The 13,065-nt window shown below is 37.5% G+C and overlaps 1 protein-coding gene across 3 annotated transcripts in view; it reads left to right on the top strand.

Moving 5' to 3' along the window:
- NKAIN3 (sodium/potassium transporting ATPase interacting 3) overlaps window positions 1-13,065 on the top strand; it is a 613,676-nt gene that overhangs the window by 477,657 nt on the left and 122,954 nt on the right. Inside the window, exon 5 of one of the 3 annotated variants that reach the window (XM_070221498.1) lies at window positions 5,838-7,227. The exons of the other annotated variants lie outside the window; for them this stretch is intronic. Within the exon in view, the coding sequence (XP_070077599.1) occupies window positions 5,838-5,882 (45 nt within the window). The 3' untranslated portion in view covers window positions 5,883-7,227. Of the gene's footprint in view, window positions 1-5,837; window positions 7,228-13,065 lie in introns of those variants that run through there. 3 annotated transcript variants of the gene reach the window in all.

Raw genomic sequence — 13,065 nt, 5'->3', positions numbered from 1 at the left:
AAGATTCACGGAGCGAATAGTTCAAAATGTTTCCTTCCACCCTTGAAAACATCTCCCACCCACCTTTTTGTTGCTCAAAAATGGAGGATATCAAAACTTGTAAAATGCTAGATATATCAGACTCCTTGTTTTCTTGCTTGCTTGCTGGGGCTTTGTAGGTGATAGTAAGAGGAAAGAAACCACAGTCAACATCTCCTGCCCTGAATGCTCCCCAGAATCACCCTTCCCCAGAGAATCCATTTTTATATGAAATAGATGATTTCTGCCCGTACCAAATTTCAAGTACATTCTAAGTGCTACCTGAAGTATTAAGTATTTAGATCAGTTAATTCCTATACACTGCCTCTGGTCTCTATATTCAATTCCATCCTCAGAAAACTGAATCAACAGTTTTCATTAAATTTCCATATAAGAACCATTTATTGGACCATCAAAATACTTGAAAGAGCTTTGCGGTTGTGGTGGGAGAATTGTCATGTCAACAATACTGAAAAGATTTTAGCAGAGACATTCGTGTTTAGGAACCAGAATCTACCTGGTCGGTAAAACTGTTTGGTAAACTGATTTTAAGTCATTTCTTTGCAATATTCATGTCTATGCAGTATACTTTCTCTGTCTTTGAATTGCGCATACATTTTTTAACATATTGAGATACAATATTCACGTATCATACAATTCAACCATTTAATGTGTACAATTCGATAGTTTTCAATTCATAGATATGTGCAACCATCACCACAGTCAATTTTAGAGCATATTCATCACCTCAAAAAGAAACCTGTACATTTCTTTAAATAAGCTCTCTACCCCTTTCTCCCTCTCTTCTCCTTCTGAGACTTCAATGATGCATCCATTATTTCTTTTGATGGTATCCCATAATTCCCAAAGAATTTCTTCATTCCTTTTCATCCTTTTTCCTTTTTGCTCTTCTGACTGGATAATTTCAATTGGTCTGTCTTTCCTGTGCTTGTTCAAGTCTGATGTTAAAGGTCTCTATTGAGTTCTTCAGTTTAGTCATTGTATTCTTCAGCTCCAAAATTTCTGTTTGGTTCTTTTTTATGTTTTCTATATAAATGTATCAAATCAACACATTGTGCACCTTAAACTTACATGATGTTATATGTGAATTGTATCTAAATAAAACTGAAAAACATTAAAAGATAAAAAATAAATTTAAAAGAAAACCTGCACCCTTTTAGCTGTCATTCCCTAACCCCTCATCCTCCCCAACCCTAAACAGCTATTAATCTACTTTCTGTCCCTATAAATTTGCCTATTCTGGAGATTTCATATAAATGAAATCATATAGTAGGTGGTTTTCTGTGTCTGGCTTCTTTCACTTAGCCTGTTTTCAAGGTTTACCCATGTAGCATGTATCAGAACTTCATTCTTTTCTATGGCCAAAAAATATTCTATCATACATTTACTTTTAGTACTTTTGTCTGCTATAAATACATGTACAAGATTTAGCAAAATGTTCAGAACTACAGTTCAAATATATATTGCCGTCACCTGCTCACTGATAAAACCCTAAGTAGAATGTAGGCAATCCAACGTTTGTTTTGTCTAAATCTATATCCATGCTTTGGAAAAATCTAGGTTAAAGATAGTGATGCTCAGCTCTTATGTAGATGTTCAGTCGTACATAAATCTAATGCTAATAGCTATCACTTGTACACAGCATTGAGGGGTTTTAAGAGCTCAAAACGTGTGAAAATTTAAAGTTCGTATTCCTGACATGCCATAACATTCTCCTTAATAATATGTGTATGATTGGATCTTATTCTATATGTTAATTAGTTATCACAGACATTTATGTTTCAAACCACAAACCCATACCATTTCCAAAGGACAGAATCCCGTCTCCCAAGGCCCAGAGGCTCATGATTATCTCAGACATTTTGCAGATCTTCATAAATTATTACTGCCCTGCTTGTTTCAAATAATCTGCTAAACATTGATTATTAAATGCAGAAGTGAGTTATGACATTTGGTAGATTTAAATACAGTTTCATCAGAGAAAGGCAAAGCTTAATTCGAAATCGTATCTAGCACCAAAACCCATTAATATAGAAAATCTGAGTATGTTTAATAATTAATCAAGACAAATATTGTGACTGTAGGTTTATGGAGATATTAGAAGCAAGAAAGTTAATTTTATTGATGCTTTATTTAGTGTAATTTAGTGTAATTCAGACGTTGGCAGACATTTCATTTTAGCCCTAGGTAGGAATAATTATTAGGTTAGAAAAAAGTAGCTTTCATAATAACAAGAATTAATTCAAAAACATTTACACTCTCACTTTAAAAGACAAAATTTTGTATAAATTCCGTAAAGAAAATCTTGTTATGTCACTTTTTGTATTCTTTCCAACTGAAAACAGTCAGTTTACTATTCATTCAGAAAAACCCTCAGTAAGCCCCTACTCTCCTCAAAGCCTTGGGGATGAGAGGATGGAATAAACCAAACAAACAAGTTGAATTTGACATGGTCCTCCTCATGGAGGACCTCATCTTCCCATCTTCTGGGGGAGATGAGGCAGGCAATCAAAGTGCCATAACAGGACAGAAAATGAGAGTTCCATAATTAAGTTTCCAAGTGCCACCAGGGTTCACAGGAGGAAGTAGCATTCGGGGAAGCTGTGATATTTAACCTTAGTCTAAAGAATTCACTCTAGGAAGTAAACTTTTTTTTAAGAACCAAACTTTAATATTTCAAGGACCTCCCAGGTGAGTTACCAGTGTGGTTGCAGAAGCTTCCATTCAAGCCACCACAGTGAGAATCAAGAATTCTGAAAGTTAAAGCAATTACCTCTTGGGATATTGTTTTTATGTATGTCACAAAGTGCAAAGAAGGAAGCATTTAGAAGAGCAAAAACAAGCAGCAGGTTGATTGTCCCAACAAAAGGGCAGAGAAACTCCTTCTAGAGTTCACAGTCCCCGGATACAGAATTCCCTCAGCCAAAGAGAGTTCCAGGCATGGGTTTTGGCTGATTCTTGTTACAGCTGGCCGAGGGCGGGCTCAAGGAAAACCGAGGTTCAGATTCCTCTGGCTGCAGTTGGATCTTGCAACAAAAAGAACCCTTGGTTACATCTCACATGTTTTCCATACCGAAGAAGCAGCATAAGCAGAGAAAAAAAAAAATAAGAAATCAAGAGAATAGGGAGTAGTTCTCTTTGGCTTGAGCAAAAAGTATATGCACAGAAGTAGTGGCTTAAGTTGGAAAGAAAGGTTGATGGAAGGGCTCAAATGCCGATTTAAGGCTTTGGGCTTTTATCCTAAGCGGAATAAAGAACTATTTGTGGCTTGTAAGCAGATAAATGATATACACACAACTCGGAATTCAGGAAGCCGTTCTGATAGGCGTGTGCAGGATGGATCAGATAAGCAGGAACACATAGCAGGTTTTTCTTGTGACAAGCTGGGCCCATATGCCCCAGAGTGTCCTTGGAATACCTATCCTACAAACTGAACCTCAAGAAGGATTCCACAGTGACCTAAGTTTGACTGATGTCGTGTTATATCCACTCCTTTGAGACTCACTATGTAAATTAGCATATTCAAGCTTCTGAGAAAACCCACTAATAAAAAAAAAAAAAACTCATGGAAGTCAAGGACTGAGGGACTCATGGATTAAAGGAGACTGAGGAAACATGACAACTAAATGAAACGTGATATTGGACAAAAAAAACAGACATTTGTGCAACAGTTGTTGAAAACTGAATAGTCTGTAGATTACATAATAGGATTGTACCAAGGTTAATTTCCTGGTTTTTATAATTGTAGTGTGGGATGTGAGATGCTAACATTTGAGGAATCCTGATGAAAGATATACAGGAATTCTTTGAACTATTTTTTCAAATTTTCTGTAAATCTGAAATTATTTCAAAATGAAATTTTAAAAAATACTTTTTGATTGAAAAGAAAATACTGCATTCCTAAACAATGTTTTCAAAGGAAATACTTTGGGAAATACTGGCTTAAGGAAACATTATGAGGTATCAGTGGTAATGGAAATCAGAGGATAGATCCCAAAAACATTACTGATCCTTGGCAAGTGACTGTGAAGGCAGGTGAAGGAGACAGGAGCGCCGCTCAGCCCACGTGCCCTAGGACTGCAGAGGAGTCTACATGCAGAGAGCAGCTCGCAGAAAGAGCCGGATTGACAGAGAGAATACATGAGGTTAGATCTGGACACGTGATCCATCTTGACTCCATTCTTGCTCTTAACATTTCTTAGGTACATACATATTTTTAAAACCTAATTGCCTGTTTGTGATAAAGAACTACCCTCTCTCTCGCTCTCTCAGTCAGTATAGCCTCCTCATTGCAATGAGTGGCTGGAAAGCAGAAATTAGAGACCAGTTTATCCAAAAGAATTCACAAGAATCTAATGAATTTTTGAAAACATGGGTCTATTTTTTACCTTCGTGGTATTCAAAACTAAACAATACCACGTGTTTTTATTAAAGTTGTTGGAATTCTACACTTAAAATATGGTTCCTGGAGATTCTAAAATGCTTCCTCAATTTCTATCACTCGAGTATTACTAGTAAAGACAAGGTTACTCACATTCATTTTTCTACAGCCTGTCAAACAATGTAGATTCAAAGTGATCTTTTAAAAATTATATTCTCTGTACCAAGCAGTCAGACACATCCCCGGGCCAAATATTGGATGAAATGTGAAAATAACGGGCTTATGACTGTCTGAATTTTTAGCTTTTATATAAATGTTTATTTTTGTGGAAACTTATTAACACAATTCCTTACAAATTTAATTATGTAGAACCTTCAGGGGATGGGTTGTTCTGGAAATCTGAACATAGGGATTGGTCTGAAGTGTTGAAATTTTCTAAATGTTAACAGTGTTTAATTTAGTAAAGGTAGAGACCAAGTGAATGCTCTTCATCAAGGGAGTAACATAAGCAGAAATGTGCTTAAGGAAGTTGAATGAGGTCGCAGTTGTGGGCTTGAGTTCAGACGACTTAGAGTTGGGAGGACAGCCGTGCAGGCAGGTGAAAGATAATGAAGCCTGAGCTAGAAGAGCGTGAGGAAAATGAAACTAAAGAGACATATGCGAGAGGGATCCCATCAGGAGAACTTGGTCACTAACTAGAGAAGAAAGCAATGGAAAGGAAAATCCCAAAGGGAACACTCAGGTTTTCAGCCCAGGTGACAAGTAAAATTGTGGTAATATTCAGAGAGAGGGAAACAATGAATGGAAGATTATTAAGGGTAAACTTAAGTCATTTCATTTCATCTATCACATAATTTAAAAATTGTAAAAGTGGGGCTGGCCCCGTGGCCGAGTGGTTAAGTTCGCGCGCTCCGCTGCAGGCGGCCCAGTGTTTCGTTGGTTCGAATCCTGGGCGCGGACATGGCACTGCTCATCAAACCACGCTGAGGCAGCGTCCCACATGCCACAACTAGGACCCACAACGAAGAATATACAACTATGTACTGGGGGGCTTTGGGGAGAAAAAGGAAAAATAAAATCTTAAAAAAAAAAAAAAAAAGAGAGGTTTGATTTTAAAAAATAAAAATAAAAAAAAATAAAAATTGTAAAAGAGTTTAATTTTAATTTGAGGAGCAAAGTAACAGAATGGGTCCTGGCAATCAGAGAATTTGGCTAACGCTGAGAAGCATGAAGCCTCTGACCCTGCTGATGAGGATGAAGGGATGGTTGACTCCAAATGGATAATGTCAGATACCGCTTAGCACTTTATATCTGCTATTTCCTACTGTTGCTTACTTTCTATTTATTTTTCTTATTTCTCCTAGTAAGTTTTTCCTAGCATACAAAAACAAATTTTTTTTTGCTTTTTTTTTACCAGGAGAACTTAGCAACACGCCTTGGACATGAGAGGCTCCCAATGTAAATTGCATAATTACTGGTTTATGAGATATTTATATCTAGGTAAGCAAAACTAAGCAAGCTAATTGTAGAGACTCAAAAGTCATCTGAAGGAAATAAAACTGTGCTGTGAGGGAGTGGCTTAGGGTGTGTTATGCTCTCTATAATTTACTTTAAGATAGTATAGCACGTAAACAATGTGCTATGCATGCGTGTTAGCTTTACTATATATGCTGGGGGGGAAGGGGTTAGTGGTGGGTCTGTCGTGATGGGTTCACACTTCTAGTATCCTAATCAGGTGGTTAGTTCACATTTGAAAGACTCTTAAACAAACCTACCTGTCAGAGACAGCTGCAAAAAGCTTTCAGCATCTTTTATCTGATCACCAGAAAGTGTTTTATTGCATACTTGATATTAGAAATGTTGTTTTGTTGGTTAAATGAAGGGTTCTCGAGTTATGTGAATCGGCTAGAAGTATTCTTCAGGCACTCCTGGCTGCTTTGCATGCACAGAGCATATAAATCTGGTGAGCCCACTGGGCCCTACACACTCTGGAATGGGGCTCTAGAGTTTGGGTTCCCTCCAGCCCTTTGTTCAGAAACTTGCAGATTCTGTTGCCTAACTCCGACTCAAAGTATGGCTACATCTTGCTACTAGAATATTGTCAGAAGCAGCTTGTCAGATGCTCAAAAGGACAGAGAGCTGAGACTTCATTGAGCTTGCAAAACAAGTTTTGTGACTAGTTTTACACTGTTTGCTAAGAAATATTGATATGTATTTGGCAGAGTTTGTACTGAAACTTGCTTGATTTCTGGTAGCAAGTTTGTGGGAGAGAAGAACTTTAGCCCTTGACTTCTTCTAAATATCTACTCAAAAAAGGACTTGATTATGAATGATCAAATTGTTTTAGTCAGTACTTACCAGAGTAGCCAGAGAAGACGTCTCTTAGGAAGTGGCATTTGAGCTGATACACAAATTAAGTCATTTAGAGTCGGGCTAAGAATATTCCAGAGGAAACAGAAAGATTCAAATGGCTAGAGCTTAGGGAATAAGGGAGAGAGTGATGAAAGATGAAGTCAGAGAAGTACGTAGAGGTTAAAGAAGACATGGTACAGGATTTGAGTTAGATTATAAGACACTGGAAAGATGTTACTGTGTTTCAACCAGGAGCGTGGCCTAATCTACATTTAGGCAAGTCTGGAGCTGTTTGGAGAATGGATTGCAGGAGAATAAGTGTAGAAGAAAATAAACCACTTTATAGGCTATTCCACTAGACTTCAGGAGAGAAGATGGTGGCTCGGACTTGGGTGGTAGCAGTGGAGATTGGAAATGCCTAGACAATAGCTCTTGCAGGAGGAGAGGAAGTGGCATGTGAAGAAAAGGAAGAAATAAGGATGGAGCTTAGGGTTTCGATTTGAGCAGTGGGGTAGATGCTGCTGCTAGGTCCTGAGATGACAGAGTCCGGGGATTTACCTCCACTGGCAACTTTGATCTCTTCTCAACAAATAAAATAATAGCAATCAAACATAGATTATTAAAAACTAGTTTTAATAATTAGAGAACTATTTCCAGATATATCATGAAACTTACATAGTCAGCCTAAAAGAAGCATCATCTAGAAGTAGAAGGTATTCCTTCTCAGATTGGAAAATCCTGTCATTCTGTTGGTTCAAAATTGATAGTCATTTCATAATGGTTTAAAGCAATTAGTACAGTATTAGCTAGTCGCTTTTGACTAAAAGTAAAATTGATTGCAAGAAAGCTACAGGGAAATGGTGCACTTTATTTAAGTTGATTAATGTAAATAGCTCTTTCATTTAAAATTGACTTATATAAAATTCAAGCAAATATTTGCAATGCATAATTATTACTTAGTAGCAAAGATAATCAGGAAGTCTTGCAGATGGTGAAACATGAACAATTAAAATCCTTGGGATACACAACAGCTTTTAATTAATCAGCTAAACTAATCCCAATAAGTAGAAAACTGTGTTGTAAGGCTTGGCTGTAAATAATTTTAAAGCCAATGATAATAAAAAAAAAATCATCGCTATCATTTACTGGGTGTATACTATGTGCCTGGCATCTTTCTTTGAGGAGTTATCTTGCCTAACCTTTTCAAGAGTAATGCAACAAAGGCATTATTACCTCCAATTTACATATGAAGACACTGGGGCATAAAATAAAATCTTGTCCAAGGTCCTGTGGTCAGTGATTGAGGAGGGGGCATCAAACTGGTTCTGTGGTATCCCAAAACTACTGTGCTTATTGACGATACTTCGTTAATACATAAAATAAAAGGTAATATTGATATAAATGTATCTTCTAGTATATGGTTTGGAAAGATATTAGAGTTCTAAAGAGTCAATTTGCAAATTTTGTTCATCTGTTTCACAATTTCATGTAACTCAGAATCTTCAAATTGTGAGATTTCTGTGTCCCAGCCGTACTGGACAGAGGAAACAAATTCTATTCCAAATTATTCCCATTAATGGAGTGGATCATCACACTGAAAATACAGACTACTAGATAGCTTTTTTAGGTAGGACTTTGGAAGACCCTTCTGTGCTTACATGTGAACATGAAACTGTGCACGAAAAACAGAGGGAAATGAGAGAGTGGGGGTTCAATTTATAGACAGATTTCAGTCTTGTAACCCAGAACCCCTTCTCAACCATCAGTACTTCCTTCAGCCTCTGTAACTTTCAGATCGGTGGAAACACCCTGTCTATGCACAATTCACCTGCCTCTAATCCGGAAGTGTGCTCTCATTTGACTCTGTCTTTCCTGGAGTAAACATGGAATATTCAATTTTGATCTTCTTTCCTCACCTTTGAATCAGGATTTATTTTTATATTGGAGCTACACTGTAAGAAAGGAGGAGTTAATAAAAATTACACAACTTTCATATGACAAAATGTTATTAAATTTTCAATATGTAACTATATATATGGCCATACATATATATATATGTATATATATGTATACCTGAATGTTTCTGTCCCCTCCAAAATTCATGTTGAAATCTTAACCCAGAAAGACGGTTGTATTGGGAGGTGGGGCCTTTGGGAGATGCTTAAGCCATGAGGGTAGAGCCCTCATAAATAGGATTAGTGCCCTTATAAAAGAAACTTCACAGCGATCCCTAGTCCTTTCCACCATGTAAGGACACAGCAAGAAGGCATCGGCTATGAACCAGGAAGAGGGCCCTCACCTGACCCTGCTGGCACCTTGATCTTGTACCTTCCAGCCTCCAGAACTGTGAGAAATACAGTTCTGTAGTTTATTAGCTACTCAGTCTGTGTTATTTTGTGATAGCAGCCTGAACGAACTAAGACAACTAAGTTAGGCCAAAATATTTATTTCTGAACTGTTTCAATACTACTTTTCAAAAGACTTGAATCTTCATTGTTTGTTTTATTGCCATAGTAATTATCAACAACAAATATTAATTGAGCATTTACTTTTGGCCTAGGCCTAAACTAGGTAGATTTTCTATCTCAATAAAACAGATATAAGACACGTTGACATGGTCTTAGGCTGAGAACTGTTGGCGATTAGAATAACATAGAGGAAAAGAGAAAAGAATAATTTTCTGCTAACTATTATGTGCAGGCACCATTCTAAGCACTTTATAAACATTAACTCATTTAATCTTCCTAACAATTCTATTATTACCCCTTTTACAAATAAGGAAAGTAAGGCAAGAAAACACTATACAGCTTCCCAAGGTCACACGGCTAACATGTGGCAGAATTGAGATTTGAAACTAAATACTCTGGCTCCAAAAGACACATGGTTAAAAGCCTGTGTTCTGCTCTTCTAACAGAGATTGTCTTCGGAGTTGGCTTCCAATTAGATATACAGACATTTGAAGTCCTCTTTGAAGTCTGGAGGTGAGGGGGCTTCTAGGTTCTGCAAACCAGACTCTAAAACAAGGACTTGAATGCAAGTAGTTGATTTAGAGGTGATCCCAGGAAGCACAGTGAAAAAAGCTGGTAAGCAGAGGGTTGTTGAGCAAGTTATCACTGTGAACAGATGGCTCAAGCCCCTAGGGATCCTCCTCCTCAGTTCTGTGTGTTCCCATCCTCTCTGGTTGAGCATGTCCCTAGTAATCTTAAAACCCTGACATTCCAGCATGTCCTACCCAGGGCCTGAGCAGGCTCTATTGGGCCAGAGAAATCTCTCCAGCCATGAATCAGAAGGTCAGTGTATAGGGGAACCACAGCTTCAGGTTAACTCACAGGTAAGCCAAGGGAATAGGGAGCAGAGGATCAACAGCAAATGCCAGAGTAAGAAAGAGGGGACATTTGTTGTCTTTGTCTGTCAGCTTCCACATCCCAACTTTTGATAACAGCACCTCAGTTGCCTTTTAGAGAACTACATATCTGCTCTTTCTCTCTGCGTGGTGAAGGTGGTGGGCTCTGGTTCGGGCAGGGCTAATCCCACTGCCCTCCAGCTCCAGGGTTGGATATGGGACCTAGGAATTACCAATCCGCATATTCCTTCCTCTGGCCCCAGTGATTGGTTCAGGGATAATCATGTGAGGTAAGCTGATCCTGAGACTCAGCTCCTCGATTCTTAACTTTTAGAAAATGTAAATTCTTCTCCCCAAGGCTGCTGAATTAGGAGGGCTGGCATCTGTAAATGCAGGTGACCACCTTATGGAGAGGGCCTACCTAGAGGAAAAGAGAGCCATACAGAGACAGAGGGAGACACACAGATGGAGTCCTGGATTGAGTCATGCCTAAACCACCCCTAGTTTTTGAATTTTGAATTACATAAATCGATAAATTCTCTTTTTTGCTTGAATCATTTTGAAGAGAGTTTCTGTTACCAATACCACTTTTTCATAAATTTTTTGAGCGCCTGACCTGTCTCTTAACTTCTGAGTGTTTATTTTGTACCTATATAGGACCTCAGAATTTTTCATGGAAAAGGACCTATGAAGCCATCTGGAACTGTGCTATCCAGTGCAGAGCCACATGTCATCATAGGGCAGACAAAGTGTAGCAGGTCCAAATTGAGATGTACATGTAAAATAAAACTTTAAAAATACTGAATTTTGAAGACTTTGTACATAAAAAAGAATATAAAATATTTCATTGATAGTTTTTCTACATTGATTATATGTTGAAATAAAAATAGTTTGGATATATTAAATAGAATATATTATTTAAACTAATTTCACCTGCTTTTTATTTTTTAATGTGGCTACTAGACAATTTAACATCACATCTGCAGCTCACATTATATTTCTATTGGACAGTGCTACTGTGTGGCATCCTGACAAATGGTGAGGCAGCCTCTTCTTGATCATACAGCTCATTACCCCTCTAGGCAGCACAATCCATTATTGGACTGCTCTAAGTATTAAAAATGATTTTTTGTCTGTAAATCCAAATCCATTGCCTTGGAACTTCCATCTATTGGCACTAGTCCTGCCTCCTGAGTATCAAGAGTATCCACTCTTCATTCACATCCAGCTCTTGGTTTTGTTACTGGAAGATTACCATCCACCTCATCTCACAGTCTTATCAAATAGGACACCACAGACATTTTTGACAAGTGCTTTGCTGATAGGAACCCGTATTTGCATTAGAAACAGTTGCAGGTTTACTAGTCATGATCTTTTTTAGACCTAATGCAAAACCTGGCTCTGTCTCCTTCTTTTGGAGCTACAGGCAAGGTATAGACTTCTATGTGAGACCTAGGAAGCTCTCTCTGTCCCACAAGATGTGACCTAGAGAGAAGTAGAAGGTACGGTCATCCAGCAGATGCTTTTGCCTACCCTGACTTCTGTCATGGGAAGTGAATGTGGACTTTAGGCTGAGAAGAGGACAGTTGTAAAAGGGAATGGTATTCTGAGTCCATTTTCATCAGACAACAGAGTCTGCTCCAATCCAGGCTTCATAAGGCAGGCTGATGGTTACAATAGGTGAGATGGGCTTCTTTATCATTAGTCTTCTTAAAGAAGTACCAAGAAATTTAATTCCTTTTCTAAATTTAAAAATCAAAATATATAGGTAGAATGCCACAGATTGCTACTTAAGTATGTCATGAAAATTTCAAGTTTCAAGTTCTTGATGCCTATTTTTTGATCAAATAGAATTAAAATCTTTCAAGATAAAAAGTCATGGTTTAAAACACCATTATTGTCTGTGATTTTAACGTATTCAGAGTATTTTCCTTGCAAAGTTGTGGGCATCCATGATAAACTAATCCTTTTTAATTGGAATTCCTTGTATTTCAGGATATTAACACTGTTGAAAACAAAAGCACGTCTATCTATCTGTCCAAAATTGACTCTGTTTTCATTTCTTATTGTTGCAACTTAGATTTCATCACTAACACTTAGAATCCACATTTTAGTCTAGAGAGCAAGTCGAAATTTTTCTTGTCTAGGGAAGGCTTTTCATTGCAAATATATTTCCTAATGAAGAAGTTAAATAAAAAAAGTTCAAAATTCCTTCCAAGCACTAACTGGAACATTCAGGTTTTGTGGGCGCAATATTATGCCCTGATTATCCAGACATGTAAATTAAGAAGTAATAAATTGTGTGGTGATGAATCTATTTCAAAATATCAATAGGTACGAAGACACTTCAGTGCCCTTTCAAATCCCACATTTGTCCTGTTCAATTCCTACCGACATCCACAGATTGAAATTCTGCCTACATGATGCCCAAAATATTTAGTTAATTCAATTCATTCAACTCAGTTAATTTAATATGAAAAATATATGTATATAATATAGAGGTTCACCAACTAATTGACAAGCTAATTTTTCCAAAAGAGTTGATCAAAACAGTTCCACCCTAAGAAGGTTTTATAATCTAAAGAGCCCGGGATTCTGTCTCATCTCATTATTCCTTCAACAAGTTATTGTACTGCTTCCTTCCATTGAAAGATAATCAGTCAGCATCCTATAGTGCCTCTCTTACCCCAGTACAATGAACATTCTCTATGTCACCAAATCCAAAATTTCTAAAATCTCATTGTCACTAGCATAGCAAAAGAGTACAGCTGATTCCTCTAAACAGTGTTGAAATCCCATCATCCTCTGAAAAGCCTCCTATTTTACACCTTTCCAACTCCCACCACAGAGCAGTTAAGCACTGAGATCCCCAATGACCTTTCTTTAGTGATAGGTGGATCCTAAGGTGACCCCCAATAATTCTCTGCTTCTAGTATTTATGCTCTTGCAT

The sequence above is a fragment of the Equus caballus genome, chromosome 9 (assembly GCF_041296265.1).
Source record: "Equus caballus isolate H_3958 breed thoroughbred chromosome 9, TB-T2T, whole genome shotgun sequence".
Lineage (NCBI taxonomy): Eukaryota > Metazoa > Chordata > Mammalia > Perissodactyla > Equidae > Equus > Equus caballus.
The sequence above is the reverse complement of the archived record's forward strand: the minus strand, read 5'-3'. Positions and strand labels throughout refer to the sequence as shown.